Source organism: Xenia sp. Carnegie-2017, unplaced genomic scaffold (genome assembly GCF_021976095.1).
Source record: "Xenia sp. Carnegie-2017 unplaced genomic scaffold, XeniaSp_v1 HiC_scaffold_14, whole genome shotgun sequence".
Taxonomy (NCBI): Eukaryota; Metazoa; Cnidaria; class Anthozoa; order Malacalcyonacea; family Xeniidae; genus Xenia; species Xenia sp. Carnegie-2017.
Window position 1 is genome coordinate 2,956,243 of NW_025813447.1, and position 18,241 is coordinate 2,974,483.

The 18,241-nt window shown below is 35.3% G+C and overlaps 1 protein-coding gene and 1 pseudogene across 1 annotated transcript; one reads left to right on the forward strand and one right to left on the reverse strand.

Annotated features, from left to right (window-relative positions):
• Positions 1-1,661: 1,661 nt before the first annotated feature.
• Positions 1,662-2,562, reverse strand: LOC124434254 (annotated as a pseudogene).
• Positions 2,563-17,221: 14,659 nt separating this feature from the next.
• Positions 17,222-18,241, forward strand: LOC124434255. The gene has a single exon (XM_046984137.1). The coding sequence runs from the start codon at positions 17,222-17,224 to the stop codon at positions 18,239-18,241; it is 1,020 nt and encodes a 339-aa protein (XP_046840093.1).

Genomic DNA, 18,241 nt, shown 5'->3' on the forward strand with positions numbered 1-18,241 from the left:
CAACCAATCAAATCAATCAAAACAATCAATCAGTTAAAGAGAATTTGCAAATTGATCATAAATACGTTTTAGAGGGAAAATTAAAACGTTTGTTTTAAACTTGTCTGTTTCACATTATTGGTATTTTATAAAAGAAAGAAAAGATGTTTTTCGTGTTTGCACTGGCAGGTGTCTCGAGCAGATGCAACTTTCGACCTTCGGTCTCGGGCTTGCACTGATCAGCTCTCGAGTTCTCCCAAAGGTCTCCTCAGTTTGCATAAGATTGTGCCAACACAGTAAACATCTTTTTTTCTTAATTGAAGTACACGATATACTATGTACAAGTTTAAACATTGGGAGGGCCAATATTAAAATTTCCATGTACTGCAAATTGTTGGCACATATATTCTTTTGATTATAAGGTATCGTTTCATTAAAATTACAACTTCCTATCACGACTGAAAAGTTGCTATTCCCAAAAACTAAGTAGGGAAGCTAATTGACTGAGTAGGGAAACATAGGATATGTCAACCGAGTTGCATTTTTGGTACATTGAATAGTGAACAAATTCTGTAATTTCAACGCAACAGAATAGAAACGAACAATAGCGACAAAAAGAGAAACGACATACAGAAATAAATAAATTTGATACAACCACAATGATCGCAGATAGAAATTGTTGTGATATATCAAATTTTTGTTAATTTTGTTGGTTTGAACTAGATAATATAATGTACAAACAAACATGCATGTGAAGCCACAGTTGGTGCTTCCACGCAAATCGCAATTGCACAATATTAGACAAACGTAAGACTTATAGCCAATAGATTTCAAAGATATTTCACTTTAAAAAGCTACAGAACATTAAAGATAACAAATCGCGTGCGTAAAAAATGTAAATTTGAAAAGACAAACCATACAACTTCTATAAGTGAAATGGAATATTGGTATAAGTTTAAACTTACAAATACACCAAAACGACGTTGTTGGCGATTTGTTCAGGAGTAACTTGATGACAACGAATATTTTTATCAGAGATGTTTCGATACGCACACGAGTGAAAAATGGAATAGATATAAGAAAGAAGGAAATTTTGTGTGCACGCAATGCTGGATGCTGTTCGTCACTGTGTGAGGGAATTTACTAACAATGGTTGTTTCAAAACTATGAAGGCAATGCTTTTTTCTACTGATAGTTACGAAATAAAAGATGTTTTCTGTGTTTGCACAAGCCTATGCAAACCGAGGAGACCTTAGGGAGAACTCGAGAGCTGATCAGTGCAAGCCCCAAACCGAAGGTCGAAGGTTTCACCTGCTTGAGAGTTCTCACAAACGTCTTCGAGGTTTGCATAAGCCTGTGCAAACACCAAAAACATCTTTTATTTCTTTAATAAAATAGCAATAATGCAAGACAGACAAATTTAAAACAAACGTTTTAATATTTCCACTAAAATGTATTTATGATTAATTTGCAAATTCTCTTCGACAGATTGGTTGTTTCGATTGATTTGATTGGTTGAGCTCATATCTGTTTCACAATACTTTATTTCATAACAACATGTAAATACATAATTATTAAGAAAAAGGAAACCAAGAGGTTGGCCCTATATTAAGGGTCTCCTATTTATGTAAAAAATCTTACAAAACTAGTAAATAAAAAATAAAAAGTCAAATAAGACACAGCTAAATATCAATTATAAAATGACGATTCAATAAATATTCATGTTTCTTCAATTTTGATTTAAACTCACGAACGTTAGGGCTGTCACAAAAATTAAATAAATTAATAGGAAGATTATTCCAGGGTTTGATAATTCTGACAAAGAAAGAATTTTTGTAACAGTTCAGTTTTGCGAGTTTGAGTTGTAGTTTATATGGGTGGTTAGATCTCGATTTAGTGTTTTTACAAAGTTCAAAATAATCGCTGAAATTCAATCCATTTAGATTGAATACAGTTTTATAACATTCCACAAAGGAAAGGAAATCTCTCCTTTGTACTAAAGAGTTCCATTTAAGAATTTTACACCTCTCCGTGTACGCCATCTCTTGTTTTCTTTGGCCTAAAGCAATTCGCGAGGCTCTTCTTTGTATCTTCTCAATTGCATCGATGTCTTTGATGAGGTGTGGTGACCACACCGGGCAGGCGTATTCCAAGATTGGACGAACCAAGGTTTTGAACAAGTTTGAAAAATATCTTTGTTTTTACCGCCTACTGTGCGTTTAAGTAAGCCAAGAACCTTATTTGCTTTGTGAACTATTTGTTCAACTTGTTTTGACCATTTCAGATCACTAGTCATAATAACTCCAAGATCTTTGTAATTAGATACATTCCTCAACACTGTACTCAATATATTGTACCGCGTGGACTTTTTGTCTCTGTTATGAGTAATTCTCACGACTTCACATTAGAAATAAATTTCATCTGCCAACGATCCGCCCATAGGTCGAGTGTTGTCAGATCTATCTGTAAAGCAATAGAATCATCGATATTATTTATCTGTCAGTAGATTTTAGTATCGTCGGCAAATATTTTGGCAGTAGACGTGATGATGCCAGGTATTTCGTTCACATAAATTAGGAACATAACCGGTCCCAGTACTGAGCCTTGAGGGACACCAGATGTAACTGGTGACCAATCCGAGTACGATCCATGTACCGTAACTCTTTGTTTTCGATTGGTTAAGAAGTTCTTGAACCACAGGTGCAGCTGCCCATCTATCCCGTACCTATTGAGTTTTAAAAGTGAGCGCTCATGAAGGACACTGTCGAACGCTTTTGACAGGTCCAGAAATATTACATCAGACACTTTAGACGAATTTCTTGTTAATCACCAGTCATTATAACAGCTTAAAAGTTGTGACACTGTCGATCGGCCCTTCAGGTATCCAAATTGGCTTGGGTTTAGTAGTTGGTGTTCCGTCCAAAATGAGACAACTCTCGATTTCACAATCTTCTCCGCCATTTTACTGATGATAGATGTTAGCGAGACCTGGCGATAGTTTTCCTTTCTATATTTTGGTCCCTTTTTATAAATTGGAATAACATGTGCAATTTTCCAGTCGTTGGGTAGTGAGCCGAATTGGAACGACATGTTAAATAAGTTACAAAGTGACGTAGATAGTTCCAGTGCACATTCTTTTAGGATACGAGGCGATAATTTATCAGGACCTGGGGATTTGTGTATGATTAGGTTTTTCAGATTTTTTTCCACTTCGCTAGGTGTACATAATACATTGCACAATTCTTCATTGAGAACATGATCAAATTCCGGAAGAGGCTTTTGTTCTTGTGTAAATACTGATGTAAAATATGCATTCATATGTTGTGCAATCTCCTGATCCCCAGTGATTTCTGCACTTCAATCTTTTAGGAACAATAGGTCGTTAGTTCCTTTTCTTATTGAACGCATGTAGTTCCAAAAAGGCTTGGAATTATTCTCTACCTGCAATCTATGTGCGAGTGCCTCAAGATGTCTCCATTTGGCTGAGTTGCATTTCTTTTTCAAAGAATTGCTCAAAGTACGATAAGCGACCCAGTGATTTTCATTGTTGGACTTTTTTGCTTTTTTATAAAGGTGTTTCTTTTTCCTGCACAATTTAATTAAATCTTTCGTAATCCATGGAGCGATGTTTTTTCTTCTATGCCGGAACTTGGGAATACTTTCGTTTACCGCTGCAAAATAAAAGTCTTTCCATGCTTCCCAGTTGGCATTTATGTCTTGTTGTTCTATTGTAAAGTACCAGGGTGAATAACTGAACAAAGATCTTAAATGATTCCAGTCTGCCTTGTTGAATGCATAATTTTCTTTAGTTGAGATCCGTTGTTGGTAGGGGCGAGTGTTTACGATGAATGTTATTGAATTATGATCGGAGAATGGTCACCGACTTCCAAGTTATTTATCAGGTCAATGTTAGTCGTTAGTACTAAGTCTAATATGTTGTTCCCACGAGTAGGCTCGTCAACCATTTGATACAAGAAATGGTCTTGAACTATTTCAGACAGGAGGTAGTGATGCTCAGATGATTTAGTAGGATGGTTTATAGACCAATCAAATTCGCTTAGGTTAAAATCTCCAGTAATGAGAAGATCTGTGGTTGTAATCGAAGAAAGGTATAACCGAAGGTCTTCCAGAAGCTTCAAGTCACTATTTGGCGGCCTGTAAAATGTTCTAATCGTTAATTTCTTCCCTCCGTCCGTGAATATATCAACAAATAGTAACTCAGAATGTAGATCTTGGTGTTCTGGTATTGAGGTGATTATGTCTTCGTCGCGATCAAAACACCACCCCCATGTCTAGCTCCGTTTCCGGTGCGGTCTTTCCGATATTACAATATAATCGCTACCAATAACTTCCTCACTTGAAATCGAACAGACTAAATGCGTCTCAGTTAGAAGAACGATATCCGCTTGACTACTAGCCAGTTGTAATTGTAATTTGGTAACTTTGTTGACAATGCTCCTGGCGTTTGTGTAGAATACCTTCAACTTCGAAGTGTGATTTTGTCTTCGAGGTCGTGTCGTGCCTTTAGGTGCGTAACCGGGATTTATTTCAACATCACCACTGTGTAGGATCTTGAAAACAGCTGGGTTAAAATCACAGGAGGCATTTGAATAGTATTTAAAACGTCTCGAGAGGAACTTTGAACGCTCTAGGCTCCTAAATTTTCGAAAGTTACCACGTGTAGCGACAGCGGTAGCACCAACGTCTACATTTGCACTGAAAGATACTCGTGGCCAAGAAACGATCTTTCCTGATTGTGCACGATGGTAATAATAGTCGAAGAGGCCATTGGGCGGAGGCAAATTGCCCAAAAAGGCCAAGAGTATCGTCAAGAAAGCTGTACTCACGAGAGCACAACCTTCCGCCATATTGATCATCAACCAATAGATTATTTGAAGTTATTATTTGAAAGCATTTTGTTTAAGGACATAGCTATTTAGGTTGTCGTGTAGTGTTATTCTGTTTAGGTTGTCGTGTAGTGTTATTCTGTTTTGCACAGGCTAATGCAAAAATGGCTATAGACCAATCACTGCTCGCGTTTTATTATTTTTGTTTTATAATATCTTGTCAAGTGTTACTTAATCTACAATGTATAGTATTTGCTTTGTGTTTGCTTGTTATTCTTGAATGGTTGATGCCATTGGTATTTCTGTAAAGTTATGCTTTTAATAATGAATCGACTTTAAATCCAATGTTTACTTTACAGACCCTTAGAAACACAGACTGCCCAAAATCATAATTTTTACAACGCTAATAATTGCAAGTGACAACCAAAAACGTGCATGACGTCTACTTCATTTAAAGTATTTTGTTACAAAAACAGAATGTAAGCCAAGTTTTCTAAAGCCACGAGATTTTATTTGCGATCTGCGACGTTTCCTTCACTAAACTGACTCATATATCCTAATGGTATTTTTTATGCATTATTCGGACAGTCCACCCCTTGCAGTACTAGAAATTCACGAAGTTCTTTTTAACTCTTTGAAGTAACGGCCACAGCTTACAAATATCAATTACTATAACTGAGAAAGTTAATGGCCAAACAACGTTGAATAAACGCATGCAATTGGCACAAAATTACCGCCCGTCAAACTTCAAAGAGTATTATATTAGCTTGTAAACCATTGTGTCAGGTTTGGTTCTTTATATCTCATTCAAAACTTTTTGGGTTTTTTTTTACCAAATAGACACTAAAATTCTAAAAGATAAGAATAATTCTTAAAACAGCGTGTCGAGAGCTACTTGTCTATTCACCATTGTTTCTTTAGGCTTCCGTCTGGATTGAGTATTATAGAGACAGAAAGATAACACAACACTTCTAGCTTTGACGCCATGCTTCACTTAGCAATGTCTTATCAAAACATTATACATATACTCTTTCAGCTCTTCTGCATGTTCAATACCAATATGTTTCGTTATCTATTCATTCATGATTCACGCATGGTAAAAATGTAACATATATGAAGACATAGAGCTGGAAATAAACAAATGATGTGTATTTGATTAAAAAGCTAAAAGGGCTATACAAGAATACTCATAGCATCAGTTGAGTAACGACTTCAGTGAATTGGTTAATGTCGATCATATCTTGACCTGTTGCAGCATTATATCGTTCGGTAAAGATACTATAACCAATTCTATTTTTAAGACGAAATATTTTGAGCATTGTACACTACATATCTTCGACCATTCCCCAACCCTTCTCCATGTGGATGACAAAAAGTGGAACATAATACCTTATTGTTTGAAGAAACATCACCGACAAATAAGCATGTGAGCGAAACATTCGGATAAATATATAGACATAAACATTGATTTACGCACCTTAGAATCCTTAGTTGAAGTTCTCGTCAGAAATATGACACTGGTACAGATATTGTTACTATATAATCACTAATCAGTAGTCTCTCCCTCAGATGCTGTCCCTAACCAATTACAGTGAATTATGTCAATATGTTTTCAACGTAATCGAATATCGTATATGTTCTTTCAAAAGGCGTATCACAATAGAGTGATGACTACAAGTTGAATATATACATGATCTTCAGCATGTTCAGATTTGACTTATTGGCACTTGACCGTGGCGGAACCAGTCAAATCAAGTTTATATTGTCAATTCTGTTGCAATGCTATACGTATATTTCTCTATAGTTGTTTGGGTCAATTTTGTCTTCTATATCGGTAGGATGTGTCATGTTCAATGTCTCTAAGAGTACGATAGATGCTTTTTGAATCCAAATTTTATAAAATAGTTGAAATTTTATAAAATACGATAGCAGGAAGTCCACTCTTAACTTAGTGATCTATTGAATAGTAGCGAGAGACTTGCCGAGCGGAAATCGAATTCGTGTAATAAAAATTAATGCCCAACATAAAGTTCTGATTAGAGCCATAGAAATAGACCAAAAAAACAAATTGCAAAATTAAATTTATTGTAACGTTTCGTCTTTACTCAAGACATCTTCAGACAAATAATAAGTAGGATGCTAAGACAAGATATTATATTTACAAAAAAGTGTTAAATTACAACTAAAGGAGGCGGTGTCTAATGGATATATGATAAGGAAGTTAGGAAGTAAAATAAAGAGAAATTAAAAGAGGTTAAGTGGAATGGAGTTTCCTTGCACATTAAGTGAAGGCTTGTATTTATTGATTAGAAGGCTTTCATGAATTGAGAGTTCATAAGTATCGTTGGAAGAGGAGATTATTTTAAAGTCGTCTAAGTTGGGGGTGTGTCCAGGTGCGTTAATGTGAGCAAGAATGCTTGATAACGCAGGGTGGGAAACTTGGTTGCCTGTAAGGGGGGATATTCCCAAGTGCTCAGAAAATCTGGTGTGTAGATGACGTGTGGTTTCACCCACATACGAGGCGTTGCAGCTTCGACACTTAAATAAATAGACTACATCAGATCTCATAGGTTTGGGAATTTTGTCCTTAAAGGGGAAGAAAGAAGAGATACGTTGGGAAGGGCGGAAAACAAATTTAATAGATATATGTGGGAAGGCTGCAGCACAAAGGCTATTGATTTGTGTGCGAATTTGAAGGGAGTGTATGCCGGTGAATGGAAGACAGAAATAGATGGGCATTTTGTGAGCAGTCAAGACAGGTGGTTTGGGGGCAAAGGTGTTGTTAAGGAAGCGACGTGTGATTTGGTCAATTATACGTTAAAGAAAACCGTTTTTGGTGAGTGACTTTCTGGTAAATTAGAGTTGTGTATGACAATTTTCGTAAGTAGAACAAAGATTGAAGATGCGGTGAAGTAAGCAGGAGACTAGTGAAAGTTTGTAAGTAAGTGGGATGAAGCTGTGGAAGTTGGTGAAGAGGCCAGTGAAAGTAGGTTTGCGGTAGACGGAAGTGGTGAATTTTCCATTAGTACGAGAGATATCAATGTCAAGAAAAGAGAGCTTTCTTTTTTGTTCGACTTCAGCTGTGAATGTGATGTTAGGGTGTGTCTAATGCCAGATGCGATCTTCTTGATAATGGCATCCACATGCCCATGCCACGTAAGATTTTCATCCAAAATAATCCCTAAGATTTTTGCTGATTTCACTTGTTTAACTACTGTATTATTTACAGTAACAGAAAGCTCAGGATCTTTAACTGTAGCTAGTCACTGACGTGAGCCAATGATCATGAATTCTGTCTTGGCAATATTTAAGCTCAACCTAATTACTGTCAACCACTGGTTAAGGCTCTGTAGGTCAACATTCATACGGTTTTCAAGACCAGTGTGAAAATTACCGGTAAAACTTATATTTGTATCGTCTGAAAATATTCTGGGCAACACCTCGTTCAAGAAATTTGGAAGATCATTGATATAGACCAAAAACAAAAAAGTCCAATAATAGAACCTTGCAAAAATCTCGTCTTCATAGGAAAACTGCTCGAAAATTCCCCATTAACGTGACACCTTTGTAGATGATTAGTTAAATGTGATCGAAACTAAGATAAGGCCACACCATTTTGAAAATTTTGTCTGAAGAAAAGATTTGCTTGGAAAACTATCCATAAAAAATAGCTGTTAGAGATGGAGACAAAATAGCTGCAGCTGATTTAAGCTCTTGCTTGAATGTTATCTGGACCTCATTAAGGATTTCAAACACACTATCTACGGCCATTTCTACGAAAGAGAATGTGCTGCCACCAGAACATGAACATGTCCCCCCCTCTATTTAATAAGATTGCTACGCCACTGCTTGAAAGAAAAAACATTTGGTGAAAATCGAACGCTGCTAACGTTGTTGTTAGCTTATTCTTGGCTTGCAACCGTTCTCTTGAGATTTACCAAACAATGTGGCTCGCCCACGTCGGCTGGTGCCAACAATAACACTGATAAAATAATCTTTTGTATCATACTCCCCCATGGCCGAATTGCAAGTCAAGAAACATCTTATCCTTTGTCAGTAACATGGTTAATGCTTTGAAACGCTGGTTTCTGGAAGTTGGAGAGTAGTACATAACACTCTCTAAAGTAAAGGCCAAATAATAGCAAAAATTATTATCTTTGCACGAGCTTTCATTATCGCATCAGATCATCGTTACTTTACATATTTTAGAGCATGACAAAAGCCACTCAGCCAATCAGCATCCTATATTTTGATGTTCTATTTCTCATAGTGCCTACAATTCATGAATTGGTATGGGCTTTAAGTCTCTAAGAAAATGCACAGATGGAGGGAAAACAATGGAATACAATAGTTCATTAGTATCCTCTAAATCTCATTAGTATTCCCTGTATGGAGAATACTAATTTGGATAGAGTTTTTTTATTTTTCATTTCCTTATAACTATTCTCTAAAGAAACTACTAATGAGATTGAAGAATACTAATGACTGTTGTAACTGTACAGTACATATCTGAATAACTAAAAAAAAAGATAAAACTAAGGTGTATATAACATACTATGATGAAGTAAACAGATTCATGTTGCACACAAATTTGAAAAGAAAATAACTCTCATTAACTCTTAATAAATAACTCTTGATAACTCAAATCAGAAAAACTTAATATGGCACTCAAAATCAATAACGAACACATGTTTATCACTTAAAATGAAACGACATACGCGTTTCTCTATGTTCAAAAACCAACAAAGTCTTTGTCTCTTGTGTATTTGCAGTGCTACCACATGTTTCTTTCTTCTCCTCTATCTTTCTTTCTTTGACTTAAAACGTTGACTGCAGAAGGTGGTTGAAGTGCATTTGAAACCGATTTCACAAGAACTTGGCCTTTTGTTACGTCTAATGTGCTTCAATGACCAAGACGAGACATGATGGTCTGTTTATTGAAATGCCTAGTTTCATTCAGCGTTGTTGCGCACGTCACCTTTCCAGAATGATTTGAGAATCTTTGTCCTTTCATGTCAAAATTCTGCCCATGATTTTAAAATACTCAATGCTCATTCCGTATTATCTCTTGCTTTTTTTTGAGCTCTTTGTTTCTCTCTCTTTTCAATTTCTTCTACTTCTATGACATCTCGAAATCTGTGGGCATGTTTTTCCTTCTCTTCAATCTGACTTAAGAATAAATTTATGTCACATTTTCCTTCATCCTTCAACAAATCTTGAATTGCGATCTGCCATTCTAACATATCCAACTCATTACATTAACTCATATCTTTAAGTGCACAGATTAAAATTAATGACGTTAAAACTACTGCGTAAGGATAGTACATCCTTTCATTTTGGAATTTTTTATCACTTTTCTTACACTGAAACAATCATTACTAACTGATAATCACTTAAATAAAAACAGGACATCTTAAATTCAATACCATAAATAATTCCTCGTGCTTTGGTCATGTTCTAAAACGGTTGGAGCATAATCACTTGTGTCCTAAGGGATAAAGAGACCCTCGCGTCAAATAAAAATTCACCCTGGCTACGCCCTCATGATTTTCTATCTAATGCTCGGGACTCTTAATTTCATAGAACACACGTGATCATGCTCTAACCTTTACATATTTGCTTGTTTAGCAAAGGAAAACCCAAGGGTTTCATTGGAAAGTACTTCTTTTGTTTAAAAACATTAAGAGTTATTTATCGTCTTTAGAGATGTTACATGCAAATTTTAAGCCAATCAGAATAGAAGGTTGTGACGTCATTGAACGAATTTTTAACGTAGTCAAATTCGTGTATCATTTGTTCAACGTTATTTATTCCGTTTAGCCTTGTAGAAAAAATGTTTGTGAGTAATTTCAGCCCCTTTACTTACTAAGTATGTATGGAATTGATCGAAGTGTTGAATTTGCCTGGTTACAAGTGAGCCTAAATCGATTGTCAATGGAATTAAGCTGTTAATCGTGAACAAATTCATGTCATCTCTTCAAAACATGGTTGATGAAAGCACTTCTTTCTGGTTCATCTAATACTAAAGAACTCAAGTGAAGGACAATGGATATAACTAAAGAAATTCTGACAAAGTCCTCGACCGATGATAAATCGAGACAACTGGTTGAAATTTGTCAGTTGGGCGGTTCCCCTGAAAAGAAGCTGAATAAAATGTAGGTATTAGTTTAAGCATATTAAATGGAACTAAGTGACTTGCCTCTTTTTGTCATGGGTTAAACGTACAAAGATTACGTGAAAGTTAAGTATATATTATTCTTGGTGTATCAGATACATCAAAGCCAAAGTTCTGGATGCTTTTATGGGACTACTGCAGTTTAGCAGACACCGTAGACGCTGAACCAAACTCTAACCAAAACGAGCCCGCTCTCCACATATAAGCGCTTCGGGTGTGCGCTAAACTGCAGTCAAGCCGCTTTTAACCAAGACTTTTTTATTTAAAATGTAAATGTCATCTAACATCTCGAAAATGTTAATATTCTCTCACTCGCTAGGGAGTGGTATAAAACTTCTCTTAAACACACAGCAATCACCAATTATTCGTCTGCACTTCATTATTCCAAAGTCATGACATGCCAAATAAATTTGCAATTCGAGTTAAGAAAATATTGCCATTTATACATAATATTCTTTGATAGTAGTACATGAAAAAATTTTGAAATGTATTTTTCTTCTTTTTTATATAGCTAAACCACCTGTGCTACACTACTTGTGCTGCAAAACTTCAATCACTTTTACTAGTTTTTCACTACTTATGTGTCATGGTGATTCATGGCCAAGAATGTTTACCTGTAGTTTGAATTCTTTGTTGAAATTTCAGTTGTCTGTGCATATAATGCTGATGGGCCCCATTTTTATATGCGCTCACCGAAAGGTGGTCAGCTAAAATTTATAAAAGATTGACTCTGCTGTAAGCATTCTTTGCTAAATGATGTAACTAGGGTTTTTGAAGTAGTAGCATTTCACATCACCAAAAAATGACCATTTCTGTGTCGTTATTGGAATCAAACATTAAAAATGTTCTTCATCTTCTCACAGGTTTGTTGGTTGTTTTTCTTAAGCAAACTGATCATTAAAGGTTTGCTCTTTTTTGTACAATTAAAAACGTATCTAGGCGTCAATATGCGTAATGAGCGCAATACAGTAAATGATAAAACGTCATCAATAATTTTACGTAATATATTTATTTAAAAGTTGAAATAAGTCAAGAAATACAGCCATAAAACTACTTTGTTAAAAAGCTGTTTCTAGGATTGACAGTTCAGTGTGGTATCGTCATCAAAAGCAAAAAAATTTTGTTGTTCCCATTTTGTAGGTAAAACCATGAGCAAATCTATAAAATATTCTCTTTGAGTGTGTTCAAAACCACAGTATAGTAAATATACAGTAGAGCCTCTCTAATTGAAATTTTTCGTGCCACGTATATCTTATTACGCATGTGATTACCATAGTGGCAGCCAGTCAGTTACTTTTTTTGACCAATAGAAATGATGAAATGACGCCCACCAGCCTTTTATCTAATTAAATATACAGCAGCCAGTTGCACACGAAGTGGACCTACTGTATATTTCCTATACTGTGTTCTAAACACCACATTTTGAATCTCTTCAACACAATAGTTATTTTTTTCATCTAACTTTTTTTTCCAGAAAAACAAAACACAAGCTAACCAGTGAAGACTTCAATCCATTCTTATGCCTAATGCATGAATCTCGCGCCTAATATAGCAATGCTTAACATGTTCAAAGACGATTATTGACGTTGAATGTCGTGGTTTTTGTGATAACTTGATGTTTTGAGAGATAACAATGTAGACGATTGCTTTGTTAACACGTTATGTGAATGAAAATTTACATTGGAACATGATTCCAAGCCATTTCCTGGAAAGACAGACGACGATAGTGAACCATGTTTTACGTTGAAGCTGGTGGCGTGGTAGTTACTCCACATGTGATATTTTAATGTTTTAAAAATATGTGATGGCTTACGATTTCTTAATACTTCATAAATATGAAAATTCATATTGGACAATGAAAACGAACCATATCCTTCGAACCACCAGGGATTGAAAGAATAAGAAAATGTTCAAGGTTTTCATGGTGCGTAAGTAAAATATCTGTCTAACGTTTAGAATTTTCTTATGAAGATAAGTCACATGAGTGTATGGTAAAGCAGATCCCGATGGTCTATTGTTTGAATAAGACTTCAACCTTAAGAAATAGGAAATATTTTGAAATTATAATTTTCTGTTTTATTTGATAAAAAGCAAGCCTACGTGCCTGCAAGTTAATAGCTGGCTTTCACTTATTCATTATTATTTGAAAAAGATCACGAGTACTGTAATTAAAAAAAAACAATTGCAAGTTATTTTGTTTTGTTTCATATGGTGTAGCTTACACCTTTACCATGAACAATTTTTTCATCTACAAAAATATTTCGTGAAAGAAACTTTGGATATCAGGTAATACTTCTTTATATTTTTTATTTACTTTACGAGTTCTTTATTTAGCGTGATGACATTCTTAACTTTTACTATTTAGACGATACGTTCCTATGCCTACTTACAACAGAACAAAAGGATTGCAATTTCAGAAAGTAAACAAAGGAAAAGTTGAACAGAAGGATGAAAAGAAAAGGTTCTACTTAAAGAATGCGCACTGAAAATTTTTCAACTCATAACGTAAAATCTTTAAATTATGCATGCAAAACTGTACTTTTGTAAAAAAGTCTTTAAAAAAGCTCACTAGTGAAAACCAGCTATTGATAATGTTTCAATAAAGTAAGGTTTTGAAAAAGTTAAATATCATTAGCCTTACGTCGAACCTCATTTCCATAATATCTGTGACGTCACTTTAGTTATTTCATTGTTATATGTGCATGCGCTAATGTTGCATAGATGTAAGTGTGAAATTCGTTATGCGAAGATTGTAATTATTTTTGTTTCTCGTTTTCTCATCAATTCAAAAGTTTTGACTTTCATTGCTTGCTAAGGCATTTATGTTCAATCTAAATATTCATTTTCTCCATGTCATTTACAATACATGGTCTCTTAAAACAAAATTGTAGGACTGAAACGTATAGTCTGGCCACTTCAATATAAGGGCGAAGGTTAATCGAGCCCGAGTTTCATTTCCTAAAATGCATCCTTTTTTATCAAATTTATTATTTATTTCTTTAGAAACTCAATTCCACTCAATGTTTAGCGAGTGAGTGAACACAAAACTATTTTCACTTTTAAAAAAACTGACTGCCTATCTTCGCCACTGGATACAATAGATCATTTGGATCACAAAATAATGACAGAGAGGTAAAACGGAAAACATTATTTACCTCACACAAAATAATTTAAAATCAAAAAAAAATTTCCAGCTTTTTTCTTTTGGAAGGTTTTTCACTGGATCCGCTGGTTTTCCCTCCGTTTCGTTTCGTTTCGTTTCGTTTCGTTTCGGAAAAACACCGTGTCCATATTTGGGGCCAAACAAGGCGTTTGTTATCAACATTGCTATCACTAAACATTGAAGTTTCTTTTCTAATTTAATTTTGGCCTTCGGGGGTATGTCCCGAAGCAATGAATGAAATAAAAACGTTAAAAGTAAGAAAGAAGGCTAAGGTGATTTTATTTTAAAATCTCCAAAGGCTTTGAGTCAAGTTTTGTGTAGATGATAAAAAACTGAACAATAGATTTTCCAGATTGCTCACGTTAGACACAGTAATATATAGTAGTTCCACAGCTCGAATTGCGATGCAGTATGCTTAGTTATATTTTTGGATGCAGTTCGCCAACTTCTTAGCTCGCATTGCCAAAAAAGCAATTGTCTGCCTGCCATTATAGTAAAAACATACGTAATAAGATATGCGTGGTGCAAAAAATTAAGTGAAGTGATCCTTCTGTATACTCTTTATTCTGAGCTTTTGACAATGTTTTAGAAATTGGCTTTCAATTTAAAGCTTCAACAGATTGAATTAGCGTTGCGCAACCATGTTTGAATTACGGTTGTATCTATTCCTACTCGTGCATTGTCATGTTAACTATCAAACATGTAATTTTTATTATCTTCGCTTATATATCTCACGTTTACATTATACATTGTACTTAACTCAACCAGTTCTTTTGCACTCCCTTGAGGAGGCATAAACATGGGCGTATGAATATCGCTAATTGGGGATACTGGTGGATTATCCAGTAAGCTGAGTAGGCTTAAGCTTAAGGCCAGTTGTATCTTGGACACAATTAGGATTTGAGCGTTTTTGCTTTACGGGCCAGCTAAATGTGCTTTAGGGGATGATTACATGATCCCAGTAGCCAGGGATTCAGCCAAGCGTTAAATGATTTTGGCAAATGGAAACGATTCATTACTAATCATCAGATAAATCTTCTAAAGCAGTTTCACAATTTTCTAATTTAATAACTTTTCAAAACATTTAAAATTGAAACAGTCACTTTTCCCTAATTTGAGAATTACAACTGGATTGACGTGTGGTGCTTTGCAAACAGTTTTAATTTTTAACCATGAAGTTTCGGCTCCTTTCAATCCCTTGAAATCCTCGGGCTAGCTCGCTCTCAGAGCCAGCTCGCTTCCATATAATCAGGCCTAACTTAGATAATTTACGCTGCTGAAATCTTACGAGCAATTGAATGCAGAGGAAAAATGGCTTTCGTACTTAATACTTTTCAAATGTTATATGCTCAGAACTCATTAAGTATTTACTTTCCCATGTCCCTGACCATGTCAATGATTTTTGAAATTTCTTTTTCACTTTAAAATAAACTTTCCCCATTTTTTACCCTATAAGGTTACTAACAGGAAATGCAGAGCAAAGGAAAACTGTATTTAGTGGGAGGAATAGGTATCGCTTAAAGGCCCTTAACTTTGTCTTAGACTACAGGCGCCGTATTTAGTAATCCTATGCTCATATGCATGATTTGCATGCAGTATTAAGCTCCATTAAAATCCATTCAACGGATGATGCATCGTGAAAATTTAAATAATTAACAATCTAGCTATGCCCAAAATGCCTAATAATTATTTTTAGCTCAAAATCCTTTGCATAATGATTGCTTTGAAATAATAGCAATAAGTCAATTTACAATTGAAACCTGGTTCACACGAGTAAAATAAGCACGAACGTCGAGGCTTTTCCTTCTATTGCTCTAGAAGTTTATAAAGACAAAGACATTGGGACTTTCTTTAAATTTTCTTTTTGTTCTTCTTTTGTTCTTCTAGCTTATGCTTGAATTTTTTCCTTATGCTTGCGCTTATGTCGGTGCTTATGTCACATGCTTCGATGATTATCTTCGTTTATGATTATCGATGATTATCTTTTGTCTACGTACTTATCCTTATTTCACTCGTGTGAACCAGGCTTAAGACTTTCTTTTTTACACTTCCTATAGTTAGTGCTTGTGGACTTAGGGCTGTTCATATGAGCCCGGTAACCGGGATTCAGCAAAATGATTTTGAATCATTGAAAGGAGTATAAACTTAAAGCGCAAAAGTTACACCTTTTCTTACAAGCGTCATTTGTCATTTTAGTCAAAACTTTTAAATCAGGACAAAATATTTGTTTTCATTTTAAAGGTTTTGTGAATTTGCAAAGTCAGAGCATAGAGAAATTGCTGAAATAAGTTTTTGTTGTGAAGTATTTAATCTTTTTCATTTGCCAAAATGATTTAATGCTTCGCTTAATCCCGGCTACCGGGCTCATGTGAACAGTCTCTTAAGCCTGGTTTACACGAGTGCAATAAGGATAAGCACAAGCGTAGACAAAAGATAAAACAAATATAGTTAACGAAGTACATGACATAAGCATCGACATGAGTGCAAGCATTAGGAAAAAATTCGAGCATAAGCTAAGAGAAGAACAAAAGAAGAACAAGAAGAAGATTCAAAGAAAATCCCAATCTCTTTGTCTTTATAAATCTCTTGACAGCAATAGAAACTAAAGTCTCGATGTTTGTGCTTATTTTACTCGTGTGAACCAGTCTTAAAGCATCCTCTTGAATTTTTGTATATTATTAAAAACTTGTTTGTTCGTTGTGGTTATGTAAATTACAGACGAGTTATGAAATGAACACTTGCGTTGAAAAAAACATTGGGAATAAGCGTTCTTCATGAAGGAGCTTATACTTATTGCGTTATCTAGATAATATAATCTCAATGAAGGTTCGTGAGGACTTTCATTCTTGTCTCACGTGCTACTTGTTCTAACGGTAAACAACAAACATATGGTCTTGTGGCGAAGTTCTTTGTTCGTAAGTACACAACGACCTACGTTTCCTTTGATGCTATCGACCTTTCCTTTTCTAAGGTAAATTAGATAGAATACGTTATTACGAAAAATTGCCGGAAAACGATAAAACAGTATATTTTTCTATTCAGGTGTTCAACGTGTGAATGGGTTCAGCAGTTAAAAATGTTGACATATTGTCTTTTGACGGTGGTGGAAGTCGAGGTGTGATGGAAGTGTTTATCTTGAATGACGTTTTGCGGTTGGCAACAATTGTGTTGAGAAATCCCTGGACATTGAATTATCTTGTAAAGGAAAGTAATGATGAAAGCAAAGTAAATTTCTTGGAAAATCGTGCAGTTCGAAAACGTCTGATCAATGATTTGAAAGCAGTCAAAGATCCCATTCATCCTGCCGATATTTACGATATGATAGTTGGTACCAGTACAGGTGGCCTTGTTGCGTTTGGTTTGATTGGTGGAAAAAGAGTTGGAAAAGATCACCATGAAAGAGAACGGATGAGTGTTGATGAATGCATTCAGATGTATCTTACAAAAACCAAGCTCATCTTTAAAAAGTCGTGGATGCAATTTTTTCTTTCTTTTTTTCCAATATTGTCCAGCATTCCTTTTGAAACATATTCACAAGCCAACGTAAAGAAAGTTTTGACGGATCAGTTTGGAGATTGTAACTTGGAAGATTTTCACAAAATCAACGGTTCGAAATGTGTTGCTGGTGCTGTGGCTAGAAAGCTTGGTAGCAAGCAAAAACTGGAACTATTCGATACAGCAAGCGAAGACTATGAACTTTACAAAACTTACCAAGTTCTGCTCGCAACCTCAAATGTGCCAGTTTACTTTAATACACCTGTCCATATTGGCAATGAAGATTTTGTCGACGGAGGTGTTGGTGGAAATTGTCCCTTGGCACAAGCGATTCCGCGAGCAATGAAACTATTCGGAAAAGGTGGTGAACGCGTAAGAGTAACTTCTGCTTTGTCCATTGCCCCTCCTTCGTATTCCGAATCGGAAATTCCTGAAAGCCTTTCAAATTGGTTGCATTATTTTGTAAACAAAACAATTGATGGCAATGCAATATTCAAAAATGTTGTTAAAAACAATAGGAAAACTTCGTTTCAAAGGTTATCTCCACGTGGTGAGAGCTTGAAAAAAATTTCAACTGGATGA

Coding starts and splice junctions, on each gene's coding strand:
- LOC124434255 (XM_046984137.1), top strand. CDS start 17,222: ATGGGTTCAGCAGTTAAAAATGTTGACATATTGTCTTTTGACGGTGGT.